At 37.3% G+C, this 25247-nt stretch overlaps 1 protein-coding gene across 3 annotated transcripts in view; it reads left to right on the forward strand.

Annotated features, from left to right (window-relative positions):
• The first annotated feature begins 7064 nt into the window (after positions 1 to 7064).
• The window catches only part of DNAJC10 (DnaJ heat shock protein family (Hsp40) member C10), a 41704-nt gene continuing 23521 nt past the window's right edge, over positions 7065 to 25247 (forward strand). The window contains exons 1-11 of one of the 3 annotated variants that reach the window (XM_058549373.1): positions 7065 to 7250; positions 7654 to 7879; positions 8986 to 9335; positions 10760 to 10925; positions 12502 to 12552; positions 17326 to 17408; positions 17656 to 17787; positions 18369 to 18462; positions 19574 to 19651; positions 21911 to 21954; positions 22637 to 22774. In XM_058549373.1, coding sequence (XP_058405356.1) covers positions 9132 to 9335; positions 10760 to 10925; positions 12502 to 12552; positions 17326 to 17408; positions 17656 to 17787; positions 18369 to 18462; positions 19574 to 19651; positions 21911 to 21954; positions 22637 to 22774 — 990 coding nt within the window. In that variant the 5' untranslated portion in view covers positions 7065 to 7250; positions 7654 to 7879; positions 8986 to 9131. Of the gene's footprint in view, positions 7251 to 7653; positions 7880 to 7928; positions 8025 to 8985; positions 9336 to 10759; positions 10926 to 12501; positions 12553 to 17325; positions 17409 to 17655; positions 17788 to 18368; positions 18463 to 19573; positions 19652 to 21910; positions 21955 to 22636; positions 22775 to 25247 lie in introns of those variants that run through there. The other 2 variants (XM_058549372.1, XM_058549374.1) reach the window with 2 other exon arrangements.

The following is a 25247-nucleotide window of genomic DNA, read 5'->3' on the forward strand; positions in this document are numbered from 1 at the left end:
GTTATCTGATCTACCAAGCCATAAACCAATTTCTCTGGGATCTAGGACTTCCCCTGTTGCCACCACTCACCCACCTTTCATAGAGATAAGAATGAATGCATGAGTCATAAAAATGATAAGTGCAGTGTCCACACAATGGAGTGTCTGTGCCTGGAAGTGCAATATTTCAAGGGATAAGGTAGAGAGGGTAGACATGGCTCTGGTTGTGTGGCCACAACAGTGAGTCAGGAGATAGCAGTGCCTCCAGGTTGGTGTCCACCCACCCACTGGCACAGGATGCAGTCTGGGCTTCCTCACTGATTGATCAAGTCAGGGTAGGAGAGAAAAGGAGAGACTGTGAAAAGTCATATGTAGTCTTGGGTCCTGAACTGTACCTGTTCCACTCTAGACACTTCCATACCCTCAATTTTCTGGATCACTAAAAGATGGTTAAGAACAGATAAACCACTAAGGAGATATCTTACAGCAGATACAGCATTAGGCAGGAGGTCCAGCCAGTCTACCAACGGGATGGTGAGCAGACTGGTGAAATTTGTCTTTTTAAGGGACCTGTTTCAGCACTTTATTGCCACACACTCTTGAGGTGATATGTGCTTGGAATAGCCATAGAATCCTACGCTAGGAGGCCCAGCTTATTATTTCCTGGGCCATGAAGTGTAATCTACTGTCTCATTGGAGGGTCCCTGGACAGCCCCAAATTAAACAGCATCATACCTCCAGTGCTTTAACTATTATGTGAGCATCTGCAACTGGACAGCCAGTGCCTCTGCTTTAATATACGAATCATCAGAAGACTCTGGGGTCATGGTGGGGTGGGAGTGGTTAGCAACTACCCAGAGGACACCCACCTTATCAGACAAACCATTTTATTATTTAAATGTCATAGGAGGGGATATAATTTTTAGTTCCTTCTTGTTCTCATCCTCCAAATTGTCTGGGCTCTCCCCTAATATTCCCTTTATCTCACACACTAAGCACTCAATCTGATTATCGCAGGAAGGGGCCCCTATATCCTAATTTTTTTATAGAATATAGTTGGGGACAACTTCAAGGCTATTCTGTTTGGCCCCTTTATTTATTTATTTATTTATTTTTTCTTCCCAAAGCCCCAGTAGATAGTTGTATGTCACAGCTGCACATCCTTCCAGTTGCTGTGTGTGGGATGCGGCATCAGCATGGCTGGATAAGCGGTGTGTCGGTGCGCGCCCGGGATCCAAACCCGGGCCGCCAGCAGCTGAGCGCACGCACTTAACCGCTAAGCCACAGGGCCGGCCCCTGGCCCCTTTATTTAAATGCCATAACTACATAGCCTTCCAAGAGGTGGCCTCATTGTGGAGGCCCACCCAGCAGTTCTGTCAGTTCCCTTGGTTTGATTTAAGGTTATCATAAGGTTATCACCTTCATGGCGGGGGGAGGTGATCATAAGAGCCACACACTTTATACTTACCCCTCTTCTTGCTCTACATAGTGCCCCTAACAACATTCTCTGTCTCATACTATGTAGTTTTGGCAGAACACTATATACCCTGGTTACATGACAACTTACATTGCTCTGGTTATAGGAAGTAGATTAGAGAAATAGTCCACTTATTTGGTCTTACTTTATCTTAAATTCTTTATACTTTCCACCCGTCAGAATATTCAACTAGTGGTTTCACCTACAGTTCCAGTTTACCCTTTCACTTCTACTTCACCTCCTATGCAACTCCTTCAAAAGCCTTAATAACAGCCATGCAATATTGGCAACCGATATCTCCCCAGGTCTTGATATTCTTAGCAAATGTGTTGCTTAAGAAACTTAGGACTTCAAAGCACTAGTTCCTGCAACCACTTAGTAATTACCCATCCCAATCCTTGAAGCTAGTCATTCTGCCCTCTTTGGGCTGTTTCCACTTCCAGAGTAGGTCTTTGATCTCTGGTACCTTGGTAGGCTGGGCCAGCTGCCCTACTTTTGGCACCAGTTGTTAAGCGAACAATGTCAAATAACCAGGCATCAAACACACCAGGCCTTTGATACAACTCCTGAGGAAGTAGTAGTAGGTGGGCAGGGCCTCCAGTGCCTATCACACTCTGGGCTATGACCCAGGCATTTAGAAGGCCAGACATCAGACTCAGAAAGAGCATCCTGGCCCTAATGCTATGAGGATTTTGATTAGGAAAACACTAGCCCCTCTCTGTCATGATCAGCATTCTGGATTGAAGTCTTATGGCTGCAGATGTTGGACCAGTGGCTTGATCTATCACCCCGGGAGTCTACCAGCATTGAGGTCCTTAAATTCTCAGCTGTAGCTGATTTCCACGGAGCTCAGTAAAAGACATACCTTGAGTAAATCCAGTTGGTCATAATATATTTCCGTTTTATATTTCCTTTTAAAATAGCAAATCTGAGACTGCTATCCCTGGGAAGTCCTGTTTGGAAGGTTGGTCCTTGCCTAGTGTCTGGGAACTTGGCTGGTAAACAATTTCTTGATTAAAAAAAACTTTCCTTACATAACAAGAATGTCTCACTGTGCCTTAACTCTTAAAACAATTTGGCTTGTGCTGAACTTCTACTTTCCTTCTGGGAGTCTAGAATTTTGGTGCCTGCTAAGCAGAGGATGCCTACATGTCAAGCTCCCAATAAAAATCTTAGTCACTTAGTCTCTAATGAGCTTCCCTTGTACACAACCCTTTGTACATGTTGTCACAACTCAATTCTGGAGTGGTGTGTCCTGTGTGACTCCACTGGGAAAGGACTCTTGGAAGCTTCCACCTGGTTTCCTCCAGACTCTGCCTATGCACCTTTTCCCTTTGCTGATGTTGCTTTGTATTCTTTCCCTGTAATGAATCTTAGCCATGAATACAATCATATTCTTAGTCCTATAGGTCATTCTAGTGAATCATCAAGCCTGGACATGGTCTTGAGGACATCTGACACAGGAGCCAACCTGCACAGCTACCCTCAAGGCAGTGCCTCAACCAACCAACATCTCCAAGTTACCTCATTCCCATGTCATTCTCTTCTTTACTTAAAAACATCCTGAGCCATTCTCATCTTTTGCAGCATTCTTCTCCTTTGTGATTTGCTCAGTGATTTCTTTTGCCAATTCAACACCTTCTGTCTCCCAGACTCCAGGGATGCCTCAAAATTTCTAGTCCATTGAGGGCACTTCTTGCTCTGTGACAACGAACTGTATTTATGTTTTTAAGAAAATAACTTTTCTGGGGCCAGCCCAGTGGCATAGCAATTGGGTTCACAGGTTCAGATCCCAGGTGCGGACCTACACACTGCTCATCAAGCTGTGCTGTGGCAGTGTCCCATATACAAAATAGAGGAAGACTGGCACAGATGTTAGCTCAGGGACCATCTTCCTCAAGCAAAAAGAGGAATATTGGCAACAGATGTTAGCTCAGGGCCAATCTTCCTCACCAAAAAATAAAAAAAATAAACTTCTCTATCATCTCTAAAGATTTGGGATGTGAGTAGGCTGGCAGGCACATTTTATCAGTTTATAATCTGATCTCCTGGTCCCTCTTGTTTATCCAGTAAAATGGAAAAAAAAATTTACCAGGACTGTCAACTCATATTTGCTTTTTGTTCGCTCTCAATTCAATTTAGTAAGTATTTATTTAGGAGTTAGTGCCAAGGAAAGCCAGTGTATACAAGGAATACATACACATATATGTATGTGTATACAAGCCTATGTCTCCTGGACTTTGACTTTTGTTAAAGTGTTTCATTACCACATAGCATTTTTTAACACTAAAGATTATAGTGTCAAAATAATTGGGATTTAGGGAAATAAGCATAAAAGAACAGTCAGTTACAGCTAAACGTAGACCTGTTTATTGGTTATGAAAATATGAAATTATAATTATCATAGAAATACAATCAACATTGCAAATTCAACTTAATTCAACACATATATTGAATGCCAACTCCATTAGTAGGTGCTGTAGGTGACTTTAAAGACATCAACCAATTTGTCTTTACAAATTAGGTGTGATCTAATAAAATATTACAATTAACCCCCCAAAATCAAGCACTTGTGATAGGTTAGTATGTTAAGAAAAAATGCTACGAAAACAATACCTTATTTAGCTTAAATAAATGCTGTCAAAAATACTCCATGGCCAGCCCAGGGGCGTAGTGGTTAAGTTCACGCACTCCGCTTTGGGGGGCCCAGGGTTTGCAGGTTAGGAACCCCGGGCAGGGACCTACACACCACTTATCAAGGCATGCTGTGGCAGTTGTCCCACATATAAAGTAGAGGAAGATGGGCACGGATGTTAGCCCAGGGCCAATCTTTCTCAGAAAAAAAAAAAAAAAGAGGAGGATTGGCAATAGATGTTAGCTCAAGGCTAACCTTCTTCACACACACACAAAAAAAATCCAAACATGTTTCAATTAACTGATTGCAGCGTTCCTTATGGACTCCAGATCTAGACTGGATTGCACTCCAAATTCTACCACTGACTAACTACCCAATGTGGGGCAAGTAGCTTAACCTCCCTTTGTCTTAGTTTCCTCACCTGTAAAATTGACATAATAATCGCACTTACCTCACAGAGTTGTTGTGACAATTAAATGTGTTAATATAAGTAAAGTGCTTGAAACAGTGCCTGAGACATATAATAAATATGTAAGTTTTAGTTATTCTGATTATCATCATTTCACACTGGCTAAAAAAATAGCGAACAGGTTATACTTCCATTTCATCCATTTACATTTGAATGTCTTTAGGCAAGTCACTCATTAACCTTTCTGGGCTTCAGTTTCCTCCCCTATGAATTTAAGAAATGAACTGCATGATCTCAAAAAATTCTCCCTGGTTCTAAAATTCCAAATCTATTGAGGAATTCTTCTTTTATTTGGAAACACCTATACTGTCCTCTAATTCTACTTTAAGCACTTCAGCTCAAAATTAAGTCCCCACGGAACGTATTGTTTATATCACTCATTGCACATTTACTACATTATATTTCTACATGTGAATGTGTGTTCTTCACGCACCTCCCTCCAGGCCAAACAATAATGACTTTAGACACAAAGGGCCATTCTTTCCTCTTTTCACATAATAAATATTGATTCTTCATTCCATCATAATACAGGTATTGAACAGATGCCAAACACTGTTCTAGCTAGGCATTGAGGAAAAAAATAAATAAAATCTGATTCCTGATCTCAAAGAATTCATTATAGCAGACCAACCAATGAAATATAACTATAATATGGTGTGATAAAGGCAATAATAAAGGATGGAGTGATCAAATATGCTTGAATGGCTCACAGAAAATTATTTTTCAGAAGAAACATGAACTGGGTCTTGAAAGATGAGTAGCAATTCCCCAGGTGGAACTAAAAATGAAACAAAATAGTCCCTTGTTATAACACACCGCATGCATATATGATGGAGCTGTTGTATCAAGTTTTGATTTATCATACCGATGCTGACAAGGCTTTGGTTTCCCGGACGCAAGTGGTCATCCCTGATATCAATTATCTGAAGTAGAGATGTGTCTTCAAAGCATCTCTCTCTCTTCCCCACCATGACCAATTCATCACCAAATCTTATATATATCACCTCCGACATTTTGCTCGAATTTGTTCGTTTCTCTAGATCTGCAGGAACTCCACCCTAATCCAAGCCATCATCATCTAACACATAGACCATTGCAATAGACTTAGCCGGTTTTCCTATATTTACTATTGCTCTCCTCCATTACATTCTTCAAACTATAGCTAAATGATTATTAAAAAAATAATCATGGCCCTTCCTCATCCTGAACAATTCAGCCCAAAAGCCACTAGCTGGGGCTGGTGCAGTTGTGTCCATATTGGGCAGGGGTAGAGGCATCGGAGGGTGAGTGAGTACACATTGGAGCCCTTTCAGGGAGATGTGGGTGTCCCTGTGGGAGGGCAGCCCGGCATAGGTTGGAACCTGAGTGAAGTGAGCAGAGCATGTAGAAATTGTGGGAACCCAAGTGGGATGAGGAGGGCGACAGCACAAGGGAGGGGACAGCACTAGCAACATTCCCTAATTCCTTCCCCATATACGCTGAATTTCTTTTTCATTTTGGTAATACCGCTTTCGAAACCTTTGCCCCCAGGAGTAGGTCAGTTCCCCGTTATTCATTCTCACAGCACTATTTATTTTCCCTTCATAATCATAGATTTGTTTGAATAATTGATTAACTGTTATCCTACGTCTTCAGGGCAGAGCTCCGTCTTTGCTCACCACAGTATGCCAAGTAGCCCAGTGGACGGTAAACAATTTTAATGAATAAATGAACCGTTTAAGATCAATCCATCCACCTGTGCCCCTGACTCTGTCCCTCTCTCCTGTTATCTGCAGCCTCCCTGTGTCTTTTTTGGCTCCTAATCAGCTTTTAAACACGTCCAAGTCATTTAGATGTAAAGGTGGGAGACAAAGAGGAGTAGGGATAACTCCCCGGTTCTAGCTTGGATGACTAGAAAGCCAGGTAATACTGTAGAATGCTCAAATGGTTGTTCACACATACACGCACACGCTCATGAATATTTTTATTTCTCTCCAGTTTCCTACTGCCTCTTCAACCCTATAGTCTGACACTAGAATCAATGCCACTTCAGTCAAGCTTCCCTTTTTCTGCAAAATTTCACCCTTCTGCCCCACCCACCCACCAGAAATATCCCCTGCAGCCCTTCCTTTTAAGAACAGGGTCACAGGCAAAAGGCACGCCTACACCCGCCCTCCGGGGGTCCCCGTCACCATAGCAACGGCAGCAGGAAGGGGCGGGCTTCGGCGCCCTGCGTCCGGCCCGCTGCGTGCACCCTCCGCATTGGTGTGGGGGCGCGGGCTTCGCGGCTACAGCGTGTCCCTCAGCTCAGGGTTGGAGCGGAGCCGGAGCCGGAGCCGGAGCCGGATTCCGCGCGCACGGCCACGTCAACCTAAACCTACGCCACCCTCCCCAGCCCGCGCCCGCCGCCGCACCCGCCAGGCCTGCGGGCCGTCCTCCCGGGCCGCGTCCTCGACGCATTCCCCACAATGCCCCGCGCCAGGCCCCGCCCCGGCTCGCCAGGGAGACCGGCGCGCCAGGAGCCGACCGGAGGTGGCCGCGCTCGTTGCTGTCGGGGCGGCTTGTCCTCCCCCGTCCCGGGCGCGGCGGCCCGGCGATCGGAGAGCGCGTGTTTCCCTCCCGCACGCACTGCTTGCTCTCGGCCGGTGGGGTCAGACGCCGGGGATTGAGGATGGGGCAGTAGCTGCAGGAGGCGACCCCGCAACACCGAGGTGGGCATAGGCCGGGGACAGGGGCTCTGTTGGAGCCGGCAGCCTTCTTGGCCCTCCGGGAAGGGAGGGACGAAATGCCTGTGCGCTTGACTCTCCCCTCTTCTCCGCTCCTGCGGCCGGTTTGTTGTATTCTCGTTCCCCGTCGTCGTCTTCCCTATTACCTACACCACCCTTCCTCCGCCCAGCGGTTCCCCTCTTCTTGCTCCAGTTTCTGACTTGAGCCTCAGTTACTCAGGCTCCTTTTTCCCTTAGTCCAACCTGAGACTTCACCCACTGGTATACTTGACAGTCTGTTTCACCCCGTGTCTCCACCTTTCCCCTCTCCCCGCATCCGGTTCTGGAGTGATGGCAGCGAGAAGGCGTTCGATTTGCATTTACCTGCAGCTTCCCCCTGTCCCCGCAGCTCGGCGCAGAGCAGTTCAGCCACACCCACGCGGACTGAGAACCACCGCTAGGCAGGAAATGCCACTTGTCCCAAAGTGATGTTTGAGAATATGTTCTCTATTTTTTTCTAATCATTTTTTATCATCTAGGCTGGATATTTGTTAATCTCCATCACCGTATTTACAAAGGTATTTTTTGGTGGCTTGAAAAGGAGGGATTAGATATTAGCCAAAGCCTATTCACAGGTAAGGAGAAAAATTTTTAAATAGTCATTTAGAATTAAATGAAGAAAGTTTCTGGGAAGGTTAGATTTTTCAAAGCATTATGAGATCTTTGGAACTAAGTTTAAATGTTTTCTGATGAAGTGGAGATTATTTTCGTCCTACAAAGGTGAGCGTGTCTAAATAACTGATTCCCTTCTCTTTGTGTTTCTTTTTCTATTTTATTTATACCAAAGATAAACTTTGCAATAAAATTACAGTGTTAACTTGCAGTTATTATTCTGCTGTTTTTATAAAATAGTCTCTACTTAGATGTAATGTAAGGGGTCGGCCCCGTGGCTTAGCGGTTAAGTGCTCGTGCTCCGCTGCTGGCGCCCCGGGTTCGGATCCGGGATGCGCACTGATGCACTCTTCTCCAGCCATGCTGAGGCCGCTTCCCACGTGCAGCAACTAGAAGGATGTGCAGCTATGACATACAACTATCTACTGGGGCTTTGGGGGAAAAATAAATAAATAAATAAAAATTATTAAAAAAAATTATAGATGTAATGTAAGCGCCTTCTGAGAAGACTCGGGGGAAAAAACGGCCTACTAGATGAGTTATCTGGTATAACAATATCAATTCACTGCGATTTTTGGAAGGGTTATATGAGAAATACAGACTTTTTGGAAGGAACCCTGTGCTTCTCCCCAAAGGATATTTTCTACAAGTGAAATCTAATTAAAATGAGAACTGGATAGCCTTAAAGGGATGAAGAAGTAGCCAAAAAGGAAGCAGTATTACAAAAGCGCAATGTTTAAGCTGGGTAGAAAAAGGAAGAACACCCACCCTTGTGTTCTGGTGCTGATCAGAGCAAATCGATGAGTTTGTTTGTTTTTAAAGTGTTGTAGCTAGCTGCAACCACACACTACCTTTATCTTCTATCTGATATCTTGAGTGATGTCTCAAATCTGGCTATCTGGATATGGAAGCAGTGAAGGGGACCCCCGAAGAGTAGAGCCTGGGGCACTCACCCTGATTTGCCATTTAATGGAGATTGTATTGCTAACCATGTTATTTAATAAATAATGTTATTGCTGGGTTTTGTGTTTTTTTAATGTACTTTGACTACCTGGTTTCCTCTCTTTAGATTAACATTTTGGGAGACAGTTTTCATGATGCTTGAGTCATCCTTGGAATAATGTGGACAGAAGTTCTCAAACTTGCATATTACATCAACGGAACCAACGGCGTATCTTAATGTTCCCTTAAATCAGAACTTGTATAAAAAAAAGAATGGGAATCTGGTTAAATAAAGATGACGGTGACAGAGACTTGAAGGGGGTCATTGTCTGTTTTCTACTAGTGTATGTGGCTGTTTTGGTGGCCACAGATCAGGATTTTTACAGTTTACTTGGAGTATCCAAAACTTCAAGCAGTAGAGAAATAAGACAAGCTTTCAAGAAATTGGCATTGAAGCTGCATCCTGATAAAAACCCGGTAGGTAAAAATTTCTTTTTAATATCTGATTAAGGTATTTTAGTAAGTTTTATTATATATTTAAATTATTTTAAATAAGTGCTCAAAATGCTTAAGAACAATTACATGTCAAAAATAATAATTCAACTTCTCTACTAAAAACAGAAGAAGCAAAATGTTCTAGTTTAGAACAGTGTAAAAGAATGTCAATACCAAAACTGCAATTCTCTCTTAATTTGAAAACTAACTTCCAATAGTTCTTGTACAGACGTTAATCCCAAAGGAGAGAATAGTGTCTGTGAAGCAGTTCTCTTAGTAAAGTAGGTTAAGATCAAGTATTGTAGAAGAGTAACAGAAAAATTATTTCCTTACAACTTAGAGGGTATATCTTGCTAAAAATGGCAGTAATTGCTAATAATAGCATGCTTCAACTTTCACCATTTTTTCCCGTGTACAAGTCTAAGACCAGTCAGAAAGTATTATAAACTAAAACTTGAGAGCAACCAAATTCAGTTAATTCCAATCATAAATATTTGATTATGTATTCAATAATGTAGTCTTTCAAAACTAAATTAGTTTTATTTTTTATGATATTTTTATAATTTATCTAATTAATTTATTCTTAATGAGATTTGACACTCATCAAGGAGAAAGATATGGTTATGTTATAATTTTCTATTTTCTGGATAGAATTTTTTAAATTGGATTATTTTATTTTGATTGCATAAAGCTGAGCAATAGAATCACTATTTCTCTTGTTAGTTGGTAATCTTTCCCTGATATCTTCGTTCTATTATAGAGTTTTTATTTTTTCAGATTTTTCTTTAAAATTTCAGAATGTGATTTTTTGTTTCCATATGAAAGATGGTAGACTTTCAACAACTGAGTATTATTTAGATGAAAGCATTCTTCAAAACCCAATTCTATGAAACAGTAGCAAATGAGGAATATCTCTAATCCAGTTTTGAGTTGTTACTCTGATATTAGTTCTTAAATATGTGATGGATTGGGGCACATACTTTTTTTAGTTAATATGTTGGTTTTGCCTCAAATAGAAAAATAACCCACAAATTTCTTTGTAATTGTTTTAGGAGTAACATAATATTTGCAACGTTAAGGGTTTCCAAGGGTTCGTTAGTCAGTTTTTTCTCAGTTGCATTTCTTAGAAGGAATGACTTACATTGTATAACCACATCTGTCAGCCTTTTGAGGCATCAATTCTCATTTCTCTCTTACTTTTCTAATTTTTTTTTTTTAAGATTGTAGTTCTTTAAAAATCCTTTTCTATTTCAACCCATGATAACCCATTTCATATTGTACTACTACTCCTTATCTGGGTATGTATTCTCCCAGAAATCTCAGAATTAAATTAAATCTACATATAACTTCTGAAGACACTTGATTGTGTATCTGAAACAAATGTTATATCTAATATTTTTTAATAGAATAACGCAAATGCACATAGTGATTTTTTAAAAATAAATAGAGCATATGAAGTACTCAAAGATGAAGATCTGCGGAAGAAGTATGACAAATATGGAGAAAAGGGACTTGCAGACAATCAAGAAGGAGGCCAGTATGAAAGCTGGAATTATTATCGCTACGATTTTGGTAAGATGATATGATATTTCCTATGAAATTCTTTTTTTATATGAGTAAATTTAGAAAACTAATTTTGTTTCACCACTTAGCGTATATAGTTCATATGTGTCACCTTGACTCGTTTTAATGTAACATGGGAGCAGAATTCAGAAGGAAAGTCAGTGGTATGTAGGTGTTATCTGCACAGATAGCAAGGGGTTTTGGTCATAGTCTCGTTCCTTTTAAAATAAGGATTGCTATTTAAAAATATTTGCATTAGAAGTTAAATATTGAAGCCTTTCAATATTTTTAGAGCATCATATTTTCAAAAAAGGGCTCAAGTTTCCTTTAGGTTTAATAGTGATCACTTCAGTAGAAATGCCATCCTTCTTAATTAATAATGGTTTAATAATGGTGTTGACAGGAATAAGAAATGAGGCAAGAGCAGAGGGACTAAACACATTCAAGATACCAAGGGAGGGAAAAAGTAAACGCAGGTATCAAGGCAAGAGGGAGTGTTCAGATAGCCAGTATTTCTCTTAGTCATTAATTAGCCTCGAATGCAGACTAAGAACTGATGCATGCTTTTATATCAGACTAAATAAAATATTTTAAATTTATATCTGGAGTATTTGTTTCTCAAGACTGACTTTCTTTTCAAAACAGTATTTTCAGGTATATTCACGACAGCTTGATAGTCTATATCAGGTGTCAGCAGTCTACATTTCACAGGCTAAATCTAGCCTGCCACCTGCTTTTGTAAAGTTTCATTAAAATCCAGTTATGCTCATTGATTTACATATTGTCTATGGCTTCTTTCACGCTTCAGGGGCAGAGTTAAGTAGTTGTAACAGAAACCATATGTCCCACAAAGCCTAAAATGTTTACTAACTGGCCTCTACAGGAAAAGTTTGCTGATACCTGGTCTATATCCATCACTAATATTATTTAGGTGTTTTATATAGTAATGAGAAATTTTCTCACATTGGTTTTAATTATTATGGTAAATAAAATTTCTAGTTACTTAATAAGTTTGTCTCTACCTCTGCACATATTCTAATTACAAGACTTTTAGCAATAGAAAATATTTTTAAATAATACCACTTATTTAAAAAAAACATATAATCTGAAAAGTGAATGAGGTCTGTACTCTAGTTTACAGTAATGTAACAGTGCCAGTTTCCTGGTTTGGATGTTGTACTAAAACTACATAACATGTCACTATTAGGGGAAACTGGGTGAAAGGAACATGGGAGTCTGTACTATTTTTACAACTTCCTGTAAGTCTATAATTATTTCAGAATAAAGTTAGAAAACATAATAGAAATTTTCTGTGGAGATGAAATTATGTGAATTTTAGGAACCACCACACACACACCCGTGATAGTCCATATCAGGAAACTGATACCTTTTGATCACTCTTTAAATGTATCACCAGTGGTATCATTTACTCTTGGCTTTTCTCTTAATTTGTTGCATATTCTTCAACTTTGAGATTTAGTATAGTAATCTGATTTTTGGTGATTAAAACAAGAGTAACCTATTTTTATGTGGTAATTCATGATGAAGTTTTAATTTTATAATTTTTGTGTACTTTTAAAATAAGGTATTTATGATGATGATCCTGAAATCATAACATTGGATAGAAGAGAATTTGGTAAGTCTGTGTTCATATGATTTTCTAAAAGTAGTCCTAAAATTCTCTAAAACTCTAGAGGACAAATGGATTTAGCATTTAGAAATATTTTGGATTTTAGCAAGGTAATATGTATATAGTGTGTATTAAATAACATTCTAAAACTATAGTTAAGATTTTCTCTTAGTTTCTTTTTATTACCATCATCAACTTTCCTTCCATTATCTTAATGAACTTTTATGACGTTCTTATGCAGTAGCTGTAGTTATTCCTCTTATTTTGCAGATGAGGAGATGAACCCTTAGAAGGGCTAAGCAACATCCTCAACATTCTGTGCATGTGTGTTTGTGTATAACTGACACATTTGGAATAATAATGAACCGGTGTCTGTTCTTTTTTCTATATAAGTATTTTTCCACATTATTAAAAAGTTTTTACAACATTTAAGAGAATGTTAAGTGAAAAAAAGCCTAATACAAAATTGCATATGCAGTGTAAAACAAATCATGAAAAGGTATACACATGTATGCATAGAGGATAAAAGCTGAACGAGAACAAAATAAAACTACCAGCACTGATAAGAGGTAAAGTCCTTAGCAGAATGTGGGGCAGTATACTATTAAAAAATTAATATTTCTGCAGCAAAATTCATAAGTATATATACTAAATAAAATGTAAAAATAACATACAGCCCGATATCAGTTCAGGACAGATGTGAATGCCAGGTGAGCTTGCTGCAAACTCGAGAAAAGCCTTCCAGTTTCAGAGCTTTTGAATTTCAGAGTTTTGGTTAAGTATGTGGTTATTTTGGAAGGAGATTTAATTTGATCTGTGATTTGTGTGAAAATGGATATAAAAATACAGTTCTGCTGCATTTTTCATTGCATTTTAGAAAACTTTAAATATTTGATTAGATTCTTATACTTTTAAACTTTGTACATGTATAATAAAATAGATTTATTCTTCCTTTTCTACTTCAAAACGATACATTTTACCTCAAATCAATTTTATTTTGCTGTTACAATCTTAATTTAGAAAACTAAAATAGCATATTAGCTGCAAAATATACATATATGTAATTTTTCATATTATTATAAAAGATATATTACAGTCACTTAATTTTGTACAAGTTTCTTCTAAGCAAGAATTGCATTTTATTCTTATTTTCTACATCATGTGGGTGAGCTCAGGCCTACAAAGTAGCTATTCAGTATATTGCTTTGTTAAAAGTGTACGTGAACGCTTGAACAAGTTCTAAAGAAAATGAATAGAAAACATACCTTCCCTACAAAGGAAATGGAAGAAAATTTGATTCATTTGTATTGTTGGTAGACAGAACTGATACCCATGTCACAAGCTGGCAGAATCATAACTTTTCTGCATGTAGCTATATGAATCTGTTGCTTTTCCTGTCATTATTGTCTCTCATCTCCTAGTCTATCAGTAAGTGCTTTGTGGTCCAGTGAGGCAGAAAACTTTGGAATTAGAGATAGAATTGGAGGAACTGAATAAAACCTGCAAGCAGACTAATCCATGAGTCCACCCAGAATGAAAGACTTTCCTGATGGTTATCCTGCATGTACGTTAAAACTTTCTCAGATGTGTCACTATGGAGAAAAGGTTAAGAACTGCTAATAGTTCATATAGGACCCCAAATAGAAGTTAAAAATAAATTATAGCCACAAAACCTTACAGATAGTTTTTCAGAAGTAAGTAATATTGATAGGTTCAATGCAGAGTTGCCACCATTCTATATGATTTCTAAGACTATTCTTCATGTCTAAGATGAGCTGATCCTGTAGTTTTAGTTGAAGAAGCCGAGGAAAGATGGGAGGTGTGGCTCGTAGTATCAGTGTGTACTTACAGAATATCACATTAGCCTCTTTGGTTGTGGGTCTCTTTCCATTACCAGTTGTTTCTATTGGTTTGGGTTACTTAACTCTTGTCTTTTGTATAACTAATCGTATAATTAATTATGGAGTTATTTTAAAGTTACGTGTGTTCTCTTCCTCCAGAGAGGAGTTATGTTTTCTTCTGGCTAGCGTCACTGACAGTCTCGCAGCAGCTTTACCCACACAGAAATTGAAGTGATTCAAAAGCTGAGCCTGGACTTTGAGAGGACTGGTCACTTTCCAGTTCAACTTTATTTACAGGACCCTTCCTTCCATGTGTCCTGAGCTCCATTTTTGTCCTCACCTCATGGTCTATTGAAAGCTCTGCTCAGTTTCTTGCCCATCAACTACCTCTTCTAGAGGATGCAAACATTGGCCCTTTGATTTCCACCTCCTCCCATACCTTGGCCCGGTAATTCTTCCCTGCATTGGTAATTCTCTGCTGCTTTCAACAGAAGTTTTTTATATTTTTTCCAGTTCTGCAGTTGTAGTGGGAAAGTTAGTACAAATTACATAGTTTACTTTTATCAGGAGTGGAACTCTAGAATGTTCAATTATAGTACAGAAGAGAAAATGCGATTAATAAACTCCACTCTGAAAGCTTTAAAAACGTTCTCATCAGGGCTGGCCCAGTGCTGCAGCAGTTAAGTGCGTGCCCTGCTGCGGCGGCCTAGGGTTTGCAGGTTCGGATCCCTGGCGTGCGCCAACGCACCGCTTGTCAAGCCTTGCTGTGGCGGCGTCCCATATAAAGTAGAGGAAGATGGGCATGGATGTTAGCCCAGGGCCAATCTTCCTCAGCAAAAAGAGGAGGATTGGCATCAGATGTTAGCTCAGGGCTAATCTTACTCACAAAAAAAATAAAATAAATTTAAAAAAAAGTCCTCATCCTTCCCATTTTACATAGTGCATATTATCTTTTTATATGTCACAGAAAAGTATTATATCAGTCATTATAAACAAGTTCTGGATAGTATCTGCAAAAGCAGAGAACATCTCACACTTATCCTAGTCATTCTGAATAGTACCCACACAATACAGGCATCCTTTTGAAGACAGGCTCAAGAAGTAAAAGAGGAACTCTAAGCACCTGTGCCTTATTTTTACATTTTTTTCTAGGCTAACAAGCTATTAGCTGTAGTTGTATATTTTAGAAACCGAAAATTGCATTTTGAAACATACTCATTCTATTCTGGGTCACCAGGTTATGAAAAAACATCCCTTTGAGCTTTGATAATATGGCATTAAAAGTATTTTCAACCTTATTCTTATTACTCACCAGCAGTGGGAACTGGGCAAATAATGCTCTCTGAAAACAAAGCACCAAGATAGGAGACATTTTTTTCACTGTAAATAAGGTTTTGTGTCAAATTAAATGCTGTTCAGGTTTGTTGTACATCATGTTTTTATTTAAGACTTATGATCAGTAATACCTTGTCTAATTATTGCTTTCTCTTTTTATATATAAATAACACCTCATTACTTGTTTATAGCTAATAAAATAATCCCATTTCTATTGAAGTTTACACTAAGTCTATTAAGATTTTACCTCAATTAGCACCAGTTGGTGGTCTAAGTCAACATGGCAGTTATTTCAACCACCTGGACAAAATGGTCTGTTTGTCAGACTTTCTAAACATTGCAAAAGAACAAGTGATAAACTCCTAAATTATACGCTTTGCGTGTGGTGTACAGATTAACTGTTTTTCCCATCGATCTGTGTGTCTTGTAATTGAAATGTAGGTGAACACTGAGTCAGGTTAACTAAATAACCTGAATCAATTACACATATTTAGAATAGTATGCATGTTTTGATGTATTATTATAATTTACTTACTATAACTTGTGAAAATTTTATTTAAAAATTACTAATAACTGATTTTGATATGGAATTATATGGAAACTCTAACTAAAAGCAAATTGTCTTCACCTTTTTATCTTGAATGTTAGAGCACATCCTTACAATGTTAAAATTTTTAAACGAATAAATTTCGCTTAGCTGCATCATCATCTTATAGATTGTAATGTATAATGTATTGTTAGCTAGACATTATGGTGTTCAGATCTATTATTTTAGCAAATATGTATTCATGTTTTGAATTGTTAAAAACCTTGACCTAATAGTTTTAAAATAACAGTCTTCCAAGGTAAATGTCTTATTAAGGGAAAAGATTAAATTTAATCCCCACAGTCTTTATTATGTTGTGTAGGTCTCTTATTTCATTCTTTCAGAATTTGAAGTCAGAATTGATTGGCCACATGTTTAACCTAAGCTGCAGATGGTAGAAATGTTTAGATCTCAGTCTCTCTCGCTGTTTGTCTTCTTTTTTCTCTCACCCACGCAAACTCTTACATGAGGTTTGGCTGTTGCTTCCTTTCTTTTTACAGCTTCATGTTGACATACACCATGCAGTTCAAGGATGCTTAGAAGAGTTTTAAAAAAAAAAAAAAAAAGGTAGGGGCCGGCCCAGTGGCATAGCAGTTAAGCGTGCACAGTCTGCTGCGGCACCCCTGGGTTCGCAGGTTCAGATCCTCGGTGCGCACTGATGCCCCGCTTGTCAAGCCATGCTGTGGCGGCGTGCCATATAAAGTAGAGGAAGATGGGCACAGATGTTAGCCCATGACCAATCTTCCTCAGCAAAAAAGAGGAGGATTGGCATCAGATCTTAGCTCAGGGCTAATCTTCCTCACACAAAAAAAAAGGTATTATTAGTTTGATAGTTGAAATACTATGTTTTCTTCCTATAGAAAAAATTGTACAGAAAATGATAAAGGCAGTATGAAAGATATATGACTGTATTTTTTTCATTCTAATCTCAACAAAAATCGTTTAACTAAAATATGCACAATATTTTTAATAAATTAGTAAATAATTCTAAGTTGTTTCGGTTTTATGTACTTTCAGATGCTGCTGTTAATTCTGGAGAACTGTGGTTTGTGAACTTTTACTCCCCAGGATGTTCACACTGCCATGATTTAGCTCCCACGGTATGTATATTTTACATCCTGATTATTAAATATTTATTATTTCTAAATGATATGTCATTTGTTTGTTTTTTAATGTGTTAGGATTTTTCTATTAATAATAATTCTAACTATCAGAAATAATTATGTATTTTCACATATGTATGATTTTATTTGATAAAAGTGTTCTCCTTTAAGAATGTATAGCTTGAAGTGTTCAAGGGAAGAAAAATTATCAGAGAAATACTTAAATTTTCCTTTTTTCTCATAGTGGAGAGACTTTGCTAAAGAAGTAGATGGATTACTTCGAATTGGAGCTGTTAACTGTGGTGATGATAGAATGCTTTGCCGAATGAAAGGAGTCAGCAGTTATCCCAGCCTCTTCATTTTTAGATCTGGAATGGTAAGGGATAAACTTAGCATTTTTTAAAGCTGTGAAACTTTCTAACAAGGGAAGTACTAGAGAAAACATAATATGTGAATTTACAGAATGTTTTGGTTTTTAAGTCTTATTTTAGGTGCTAACTAGATTTTAGTCACAATAAACATTTTGGATTATATTATGAATACTTTTAGATGCCATTACTTTGACTTTGCTCCATTTCAAAATTAAATGTTTGCCAATTTCAGTTTCTGTCTTAAAGAACATAATGTAACCAATATGTATACTGTACTTTATAGTTTACAAAGTATTTTACAGGTATTGTCTCATTGAATATAAAGTTCTAATATCCCTTTTTTTTCCAGTTTTAAGTGGTAATACTGAGACTAAAACTATTATAAATAGTATTAAAAATGTCTTACGTGGAATCTGTGCAATCAAGAATCTCAGCATGTCATTTGGAAATACACTGTGCTATTGGGAGACAGATCTTACTGTATTATGCAAAATAATGTGGAATAAAAAGTACTTCGTATTATTTTTAGTGAGTTTTTAAAAGAAAAAGTAAAAGATGTTTCTCTTTTTATAAAAAAAAAATATAGGCTGCAGTGAAATACCATGGTGACAGATCAAAGGAAAGTTTAGTGAGTTTCGCCATGCAACATGTTAGAAGCACAGTGACAGAACTGTGGACAGGTAATTTTATTTTCTTAATTTGCTTGATTTTCAAGGACACTTTGAAATTGGTATTTTAAGTTTTTCAGTGGCAATATTAATATTTTGATCATAATATCGAAATTTTAAAATGTCTTTTTCCATGCTTCTTAGAAAGGAATTGTGTTGTTTGTTCTGACCTCTACTAAATAGTAGGCATTTAACAAATGAATTATAGTTTATAGAAGCTAAAACAATTAACATTGGGAAATGAATATGAGATACGGTTAGGGGAAAAGGCAACTTTTCAAGGTGCAACTAAATGTTTCCCTAGTGTTTTATTGCTTTCATAAGTACACTATATCAGGCAGTAAATTCATGCCTATCCAATTTAATTTTAAAGATTAAAAACTTTTTCTTCTAATCTTAGGCTTTTATTTCAGGTGACTCTAGGCAGGTTATTTAACTACTCTGTACTGACCATGAAATCATCATCTAAAGGGATGCTCATATCATTCATTGAATACCAGTTAATGTCTCTGAAACTGGTAAACACCAGGGCTGCAGTGATATAATATATAATCCCTGCCTTCAGGGACCTCATTATTTTAGCGTGAAAGACATTAGTAAACCATTAAAATGCAAGTAGTAACTATGATGATAGAGGTAAGCTTAGGGGGAAGCATAAAGGATATGAAAGAACTCGGGTGGGGAAAAGAGGAAGGCTTAGAAAATATTTTTTGAACCAGGTCAGACCCAATCTGCCATGAAGGTGAAGAGGAAGCCTTAAAAGATCACTGTGTATTTGGGAAACGGGCAGTACTTCATGAATCTAAGAAAAAGACAGGCAATGGGATGGAGTGGGATGGGGAGAATACGGCTGGCTGAATGGGTAGACAAAGCTCAGATCACAAGGGGCCTTACTTGCCAATTTGAGTTTCTTTCTTAATGAAATAATGAATTTAGATTTTACGTGATGAAAAAAATGGAGAGCCAGTGAAGGAATTTGACATACTGACGAAGATTTTTAGGAAATCCTGAATACTACTCAGAATGGATTGGAAGAGGGTGAGATTAGAACGGAAAAACCATTTAGAAAACTTTCCATTATCAAGTAATAAGTGATCAGAAATTTGCTTTATTTTCTTTTAAGGAAATTTTGTTAACTCCATACAAACTGCTTTTGCTGCTGGTATTGGTTGGCTGATCACTTTTTGTTCCAAAGGAGGAGGTAATTTTATTCTTTATTTTGTTATGATGAAGAAATGGTGACATTTAATTTTTAGGTGACAATCATTTTTTTCCAGCTTTATTGAGATATAATTGACATATAACATTGTGTAACATTAAGGTGTACAGCATATTGATTTGATACACTTATGTGTTGTAAAATGATTACCACCATAGCATTAGCTAACACCTCCATCCTGTCACATAATAACCATTTCTTTTTTGTGGTGGGAACATTTAAGATAAACTCTCTTAGCAACTTTCAAGTATATAATACAGTATTATTAGCTATAATCACTACATGCTGCACATTAGCTCCCCATAACTTGTTAATCTTAAACTAGAAGTATGTACCCTTAGACTAGGTGATAATCTTAAGTACATTACTATAATTGATTATTCAGGACTTTAAACTACAGTTTCTACCCAGGGTTACGATTTCTTATTTCATGAGTGTATACCATTTGTATTATTTTACACATAAGAGTTATTTTATTATTTTACACATAATTATAAAATTATTAATGTCTTAAAGTATCATTTATGGTTTATGTTCGGTGGCGAGTTTTTCAGCTTAATCATACTCATGATAAATTGTACTTTCAGATAGCCTCAGATGTATTTGACAGTTTGCAAAAATAATTAGTTGTTGACAGATATTACCCTCCCCAAACAATAATTTTTTGGAATTACTAACTTTGCCTCATACTTACACATATCAAAAATGTATACGTTGGGGCCAGCCCGGTGGCGCAAGCGGTTAAGTGCGCGCGCTCCACTGCAGCGGCCCGGGAATTGCCAGTTCCAATCCAGGCGCGCACCAATGCACCACTTGTCAAGCCGTGCTATGGCGGCGTCCCATATAAAGTGGAGGAAGATGGGCACGGATGTTAACCCAGGGCCAGTCTTCCTCGGCAAAAAGAGGAGGATTGGCAGATGTTAGCTGAGGGCTGATCTTCCTCACACACACACACAAAAAAATGTATACGTTTGCCTCATAAAATTATGTATTTAAAGATGACAACTTTCCATTTCCAGAAATCTTCCCCCTGGTAAATTAAGTTGAAAATTCAATATTCTACATACCGAACCAAACTGTAAACTGTATTCAAACAATGAGATTGTTTAAAAATTGGTCCCAGTATTACAAAATATTCTAGGGGCCGGCTCGGTGGCGCAAGCAGTTAAGTGCGTGGGCTCCGCTGCGGCGGCCCGGGGTTCGCCGGTTCGGATCCCAGGTGTGCACCGATGCACTGCTTGGCAAGCCATGCTGTGGCGGCGTCCCATATAAAGTGGAGGAAGACGGGCATGGATGTTAGCCCAGGGCCAGTCTTCCTCAGCAAAAAAAAAAAAAAAAAAGGAGGATTGGCAGATGTTAGCACAGTGCTGATCTCCTCACAAAAAATATATATATATTCTAATTCATTAATACATTTCCATATGTCTAATGCCAACATAGATCTTTCCCCACACTTCATCTCTCAGCGTTTTTGCTACTATGTTGAGAAGGTATTGCCTTGAAACTAAAATCAACCATTCATCCTATCCTGTAAGACCTATGTTAGGAAGGTATTCCCTTGCAGCAAAAATTAGCTTTAAACTAAGTCTATCATCTAGGGCTTTTGTCTCATTTTGGCCTAATGCACAGATTTCTGTCCATTCCACACTTGAAGAAAACTTTTAAAACTTGCTGACATTTTTACTTTTACCCCAGGTAGATTGATTTTACCTGTCCCTATAGGCTCTGTGATGCCACAATTCCCTTCCTTCTAATACCATCTGTCTCATTGTATCCTAGCATTCATATTTACAGAACGTTCATAAAAATAGTGAAGAATCTATTTTAAGATGGTATTGTGTTTTAAGGATTCTTTACATATCTTTATCAAATAGGTCCATTATATTTTATTTCCCCCAAATCATGAGGTCTCTTGGATAAAGGGGATTGTTGATAGGAGGAGAGATTTGAGAGTAAGGTACTAAAGAGATGCTTGAGAAAAAATTAACTCCTTTTCTCTTTAGCTAGAAATCCTGGGAAACTAAGGGGAGGAAATAAAAGAATGAGTGAGAGTGTGTGTGTATGTATGTGCATAAAATGAGACTTTGACCTCAGTATCTACATAGTAAATAAAGGTCTCAATATTTACCAGTAGAGCCCAATTAATTGTCTTAGAATCAACATGATAGTTTGGGGGAAAGGCAAATGAAAGTATAGACTTAATAAAGCTGAAATTGCCTCATGAGTTTTTTTTCCCCCTAGATTGTTTGACTTCACAGACACGTCTCAGGCTTAGTGGCATGTTGGTAAGCATCAATTGTTTTATAAAACTGTATCGCCACGTTAAGAAACACATTTTAAAAGTGATTCCAGATATTTTCTTTGGTAGTTTTTTGAACACTTAACTCACTTATTTGTAATCTTTCTTATTTTCTGATAAATGTATTCACAGCTATAAGTTTCTGTCTAACTAATTAGCTGTGTTCAGTGTTATCTTGACATGTGGTACATTCATTGTCATTCACTTCTAAGTAGTCTGTAATTTAATTATGAATTCCTCTTTAACTAAAGAGTTAATATATATTAATGATTTTGTCATTTCCAAACTTTATTTTTTTGTGTGTTATTTTGTTGTTATTTTGTTATTTATTTAGCCCTCATCATATTATGGTTGGGAATATAGTCTGTGTGTGTTGTTAATACTTGAATACTATTGAAGGTGTGGGTTGGGAGTTTGCCAGATATGAAAATTCTGAAAGTTCTATGTGTGCTTGAAAGTAATAGGTTTTCTGTGTATGTTAGGTATAATTTTGACATCTATTAGACTAAATTTATTAATTTATTCAAATGTGTATCATTTTTTGAGTGTTCTTTAAAAAATGTTTGATTTACAGTAGAAAAGTTGTGTTTTTGCTAAATAAAACTAAATCCCTTTAACTTTTTTTTCCACTTACAACCAACCTATTTTTTTGCTTCTTTCCATTTTAGGATGGTCTTGTTAATGTAGGATGGATGGACTGCGCCATACAGGAAAACCTTTGTAAAAGTTTGGATATCACAACAAGTACCACTGCCTATTTTCCTCCTGGAGCCACTTTGAGTAACAAAGAGAAAAGCAATATTTTAGTATGAATCATTTTAATTTATTTACATATAAATGCACACATTAAAATACATTGTTTTGTAAACAATAAGCAAGAAAATGAATCAGTTTATATCATTTGATTTTGGAACATTTAATTATTTAGAACAGATATTTAATTTCTGGGATTCTGCTTAATACATAGTTCAGTTTGTAAAGTCTCCTATAAGGATTTTTTTTTTTTTTCCATTTTCATTGAGAAATAATTGACATACATCACTATATAAGTTTAAGGCATATTGCATGATGGTTTTATTTACATATATTGTGAGATGATTACTACAATAGGTTCAGCTAACATTCATCTTCTCATAGAGATATAATAAAAAGAAAAGAAAGAAAAAAAGGAAAAACTTTTTTCCTTGTGATCAGAGCTCTTAGGATTTACTCTCTTTTCCTGTATGTATCATACAGCCCTGTTAGCTATCTATAATCATCATGTACATTACATCCCTAGTAGTTATTTATCTTATAACTATAAGTGTGTACGTTTTGACCACCTTTCTCCAATTCCCTCTCCTCCACACCTTCCACCTCTGGTAACCACAAGTTTTATCTCTTTTTCTATGAGTTTTGTTTTGTTTTGTTTTTTAAGATTCCACATACAGGTTAGATCATACAGTACAGATCTTCCTCGACTTATGATGAGGCTATGTCCCAATAAACCCATCTTAAGTTGAAAATGCATACCTAACCTATAGAACATCATAGCTTAGCCCAGCCTACCTTAAATGTGCTCAGAACACTTCCATTAGCCTATAGTTGGGCAAAATTATCTAACACAAAGCCTATTTTATAATAAAGTGTTGAATATCTCTGAATACTGTACTGAAAGTGAAAAACAGAATGGTTGTAAGTGTATTAGTTGTTTACCCTCATGATCACGTGGCTAACTGGGAGCTGTGGACCACTGCCACTATACAGCGTCACAAAAGAGTATCCTATTACATATCACTAGCATGGGACAAGATCAAAATTCAAGATTCAAGTATGGTTTCTCCTGAATGCCTGTCACTTTCACACCATTGTAAAGTTGAAAAATCTTAAGTTGAACCATCATTAAGTCAGGGACCATCTGTATTTGTCTTTCTTTGTCTGACTTTTTAGCATAATGTCTTCGAGATCTATCCACGTTGTTGCAAATGGTAGGATTTCCTTGTTTTTTTTGGCTGAATAATATGCCATTGTATATATATATATACCACAACTTCTTTATCCATTCACCCATCAGTGGACACTTAGGTTGTTTCCATGTCTTGACTATTATAACTAATGCTGCTATGAACATGGGGGTGCAGATATCTTTTTGAGTTAGTGTTTTCGTTTCCTTTGGATATATTCCCAGAAGTGGAATTGCTGGATCATATAGTAGTTTTGCTTTTAATTTTTTGAGGATCTTCCATACTATTTTCCCTAGTGGCTTTACCAATTTACAGTCCCACCAACAGTGCACAAGGGTTCCCTTTTCTCCACATCCATGCCAGCGTTTATCTTTTGTCTCTGTGATGGTGGCCGTTCTAACAGGCAAGAGGTGATATCTCATTGTCGTTTTAATTTGCATTTCCCTAATGGCTAGTGACATTGAGCATCTTTTCATGTACCTGTTCCCTGTCATGTATCTTCTTTGGAGAAATGTCTATTCAGGTCCTTTGCACATTTTTTAATTGGGTTATTTGTTTTTTTGCTATTGAGTTGTATAAGTTCTTTATATATTTTGGATATTAATCCCTTATCAGATATATGGTTTGCAAATATTTGTTCCCATTCTGTAGGTTTTCTTTTCATTTTGTTGATGGTTTCTTTTGTCATGCAGAAAGTTTTTAGTTTGATATAGTCCCACTTGTTTATTGTGTATTTTGTTTTGCGTGCTTTCAGTGCCATCTGAAACATTATTACGAAGACCCATGTCAAGGAGCTTTATTTCTGTGTTTTCTTTCAGGAGTTTCATGGTTTCAGATCTTACATTTAAGTCTTTAGTCCATTTTGAGTTAATTTTTGTGAGTGGTGTAAGATATGGGTCTAATTTCATTCTTTTACATGTGAATATCCAGTTATCCCAGTGCCATTTATTGAGAAGACTATCGTTTCTCCTTTGAGTATTCATGGCTCCCTTGTCAAATATTAGTTGACCGTAAATGCTTGGGTTTATTTCTGGGCTCTTGATTCTGCTTCATTAGTCTATTTGTCTGTTTTTATACCAGTTTTATACCATACTGTTTTATACCATATTGTTTTGATGACTATAGTTTTATAGTATATCTTGAAATTAGGAAGTGTGATGCCTCCTGCTTTGTTCTTCTTTCTCAGGATTTCTTTGGGTATTTTGGGTCTTTGTGGTTCCAGATAAATTTTAGCACTGTTTTTTCCTACTTCTGTAAAAAATACCAATGGAAGCTTGATGGGGATTGCATTGAATCTATAGATGGCTTTTGGTAATACTGACGTTTTAACAATATT

Source organism: Diceros bicornis, chromosome 10 (genome assembly GCF_020826845.1).
Source record: "Diceros bicornis minor isolate mBicDic1 chromosome 10, mDicBic1.mat.cur, whole genome shotgun sequence".
Classification (NCBI taxonomy): domain Eukaryota; kingdom Metazoa; phylum Chordata; class Mammalia; order Perissodactyla; family Rhinocerotidae; genus Diceros; species Diceros bicornis.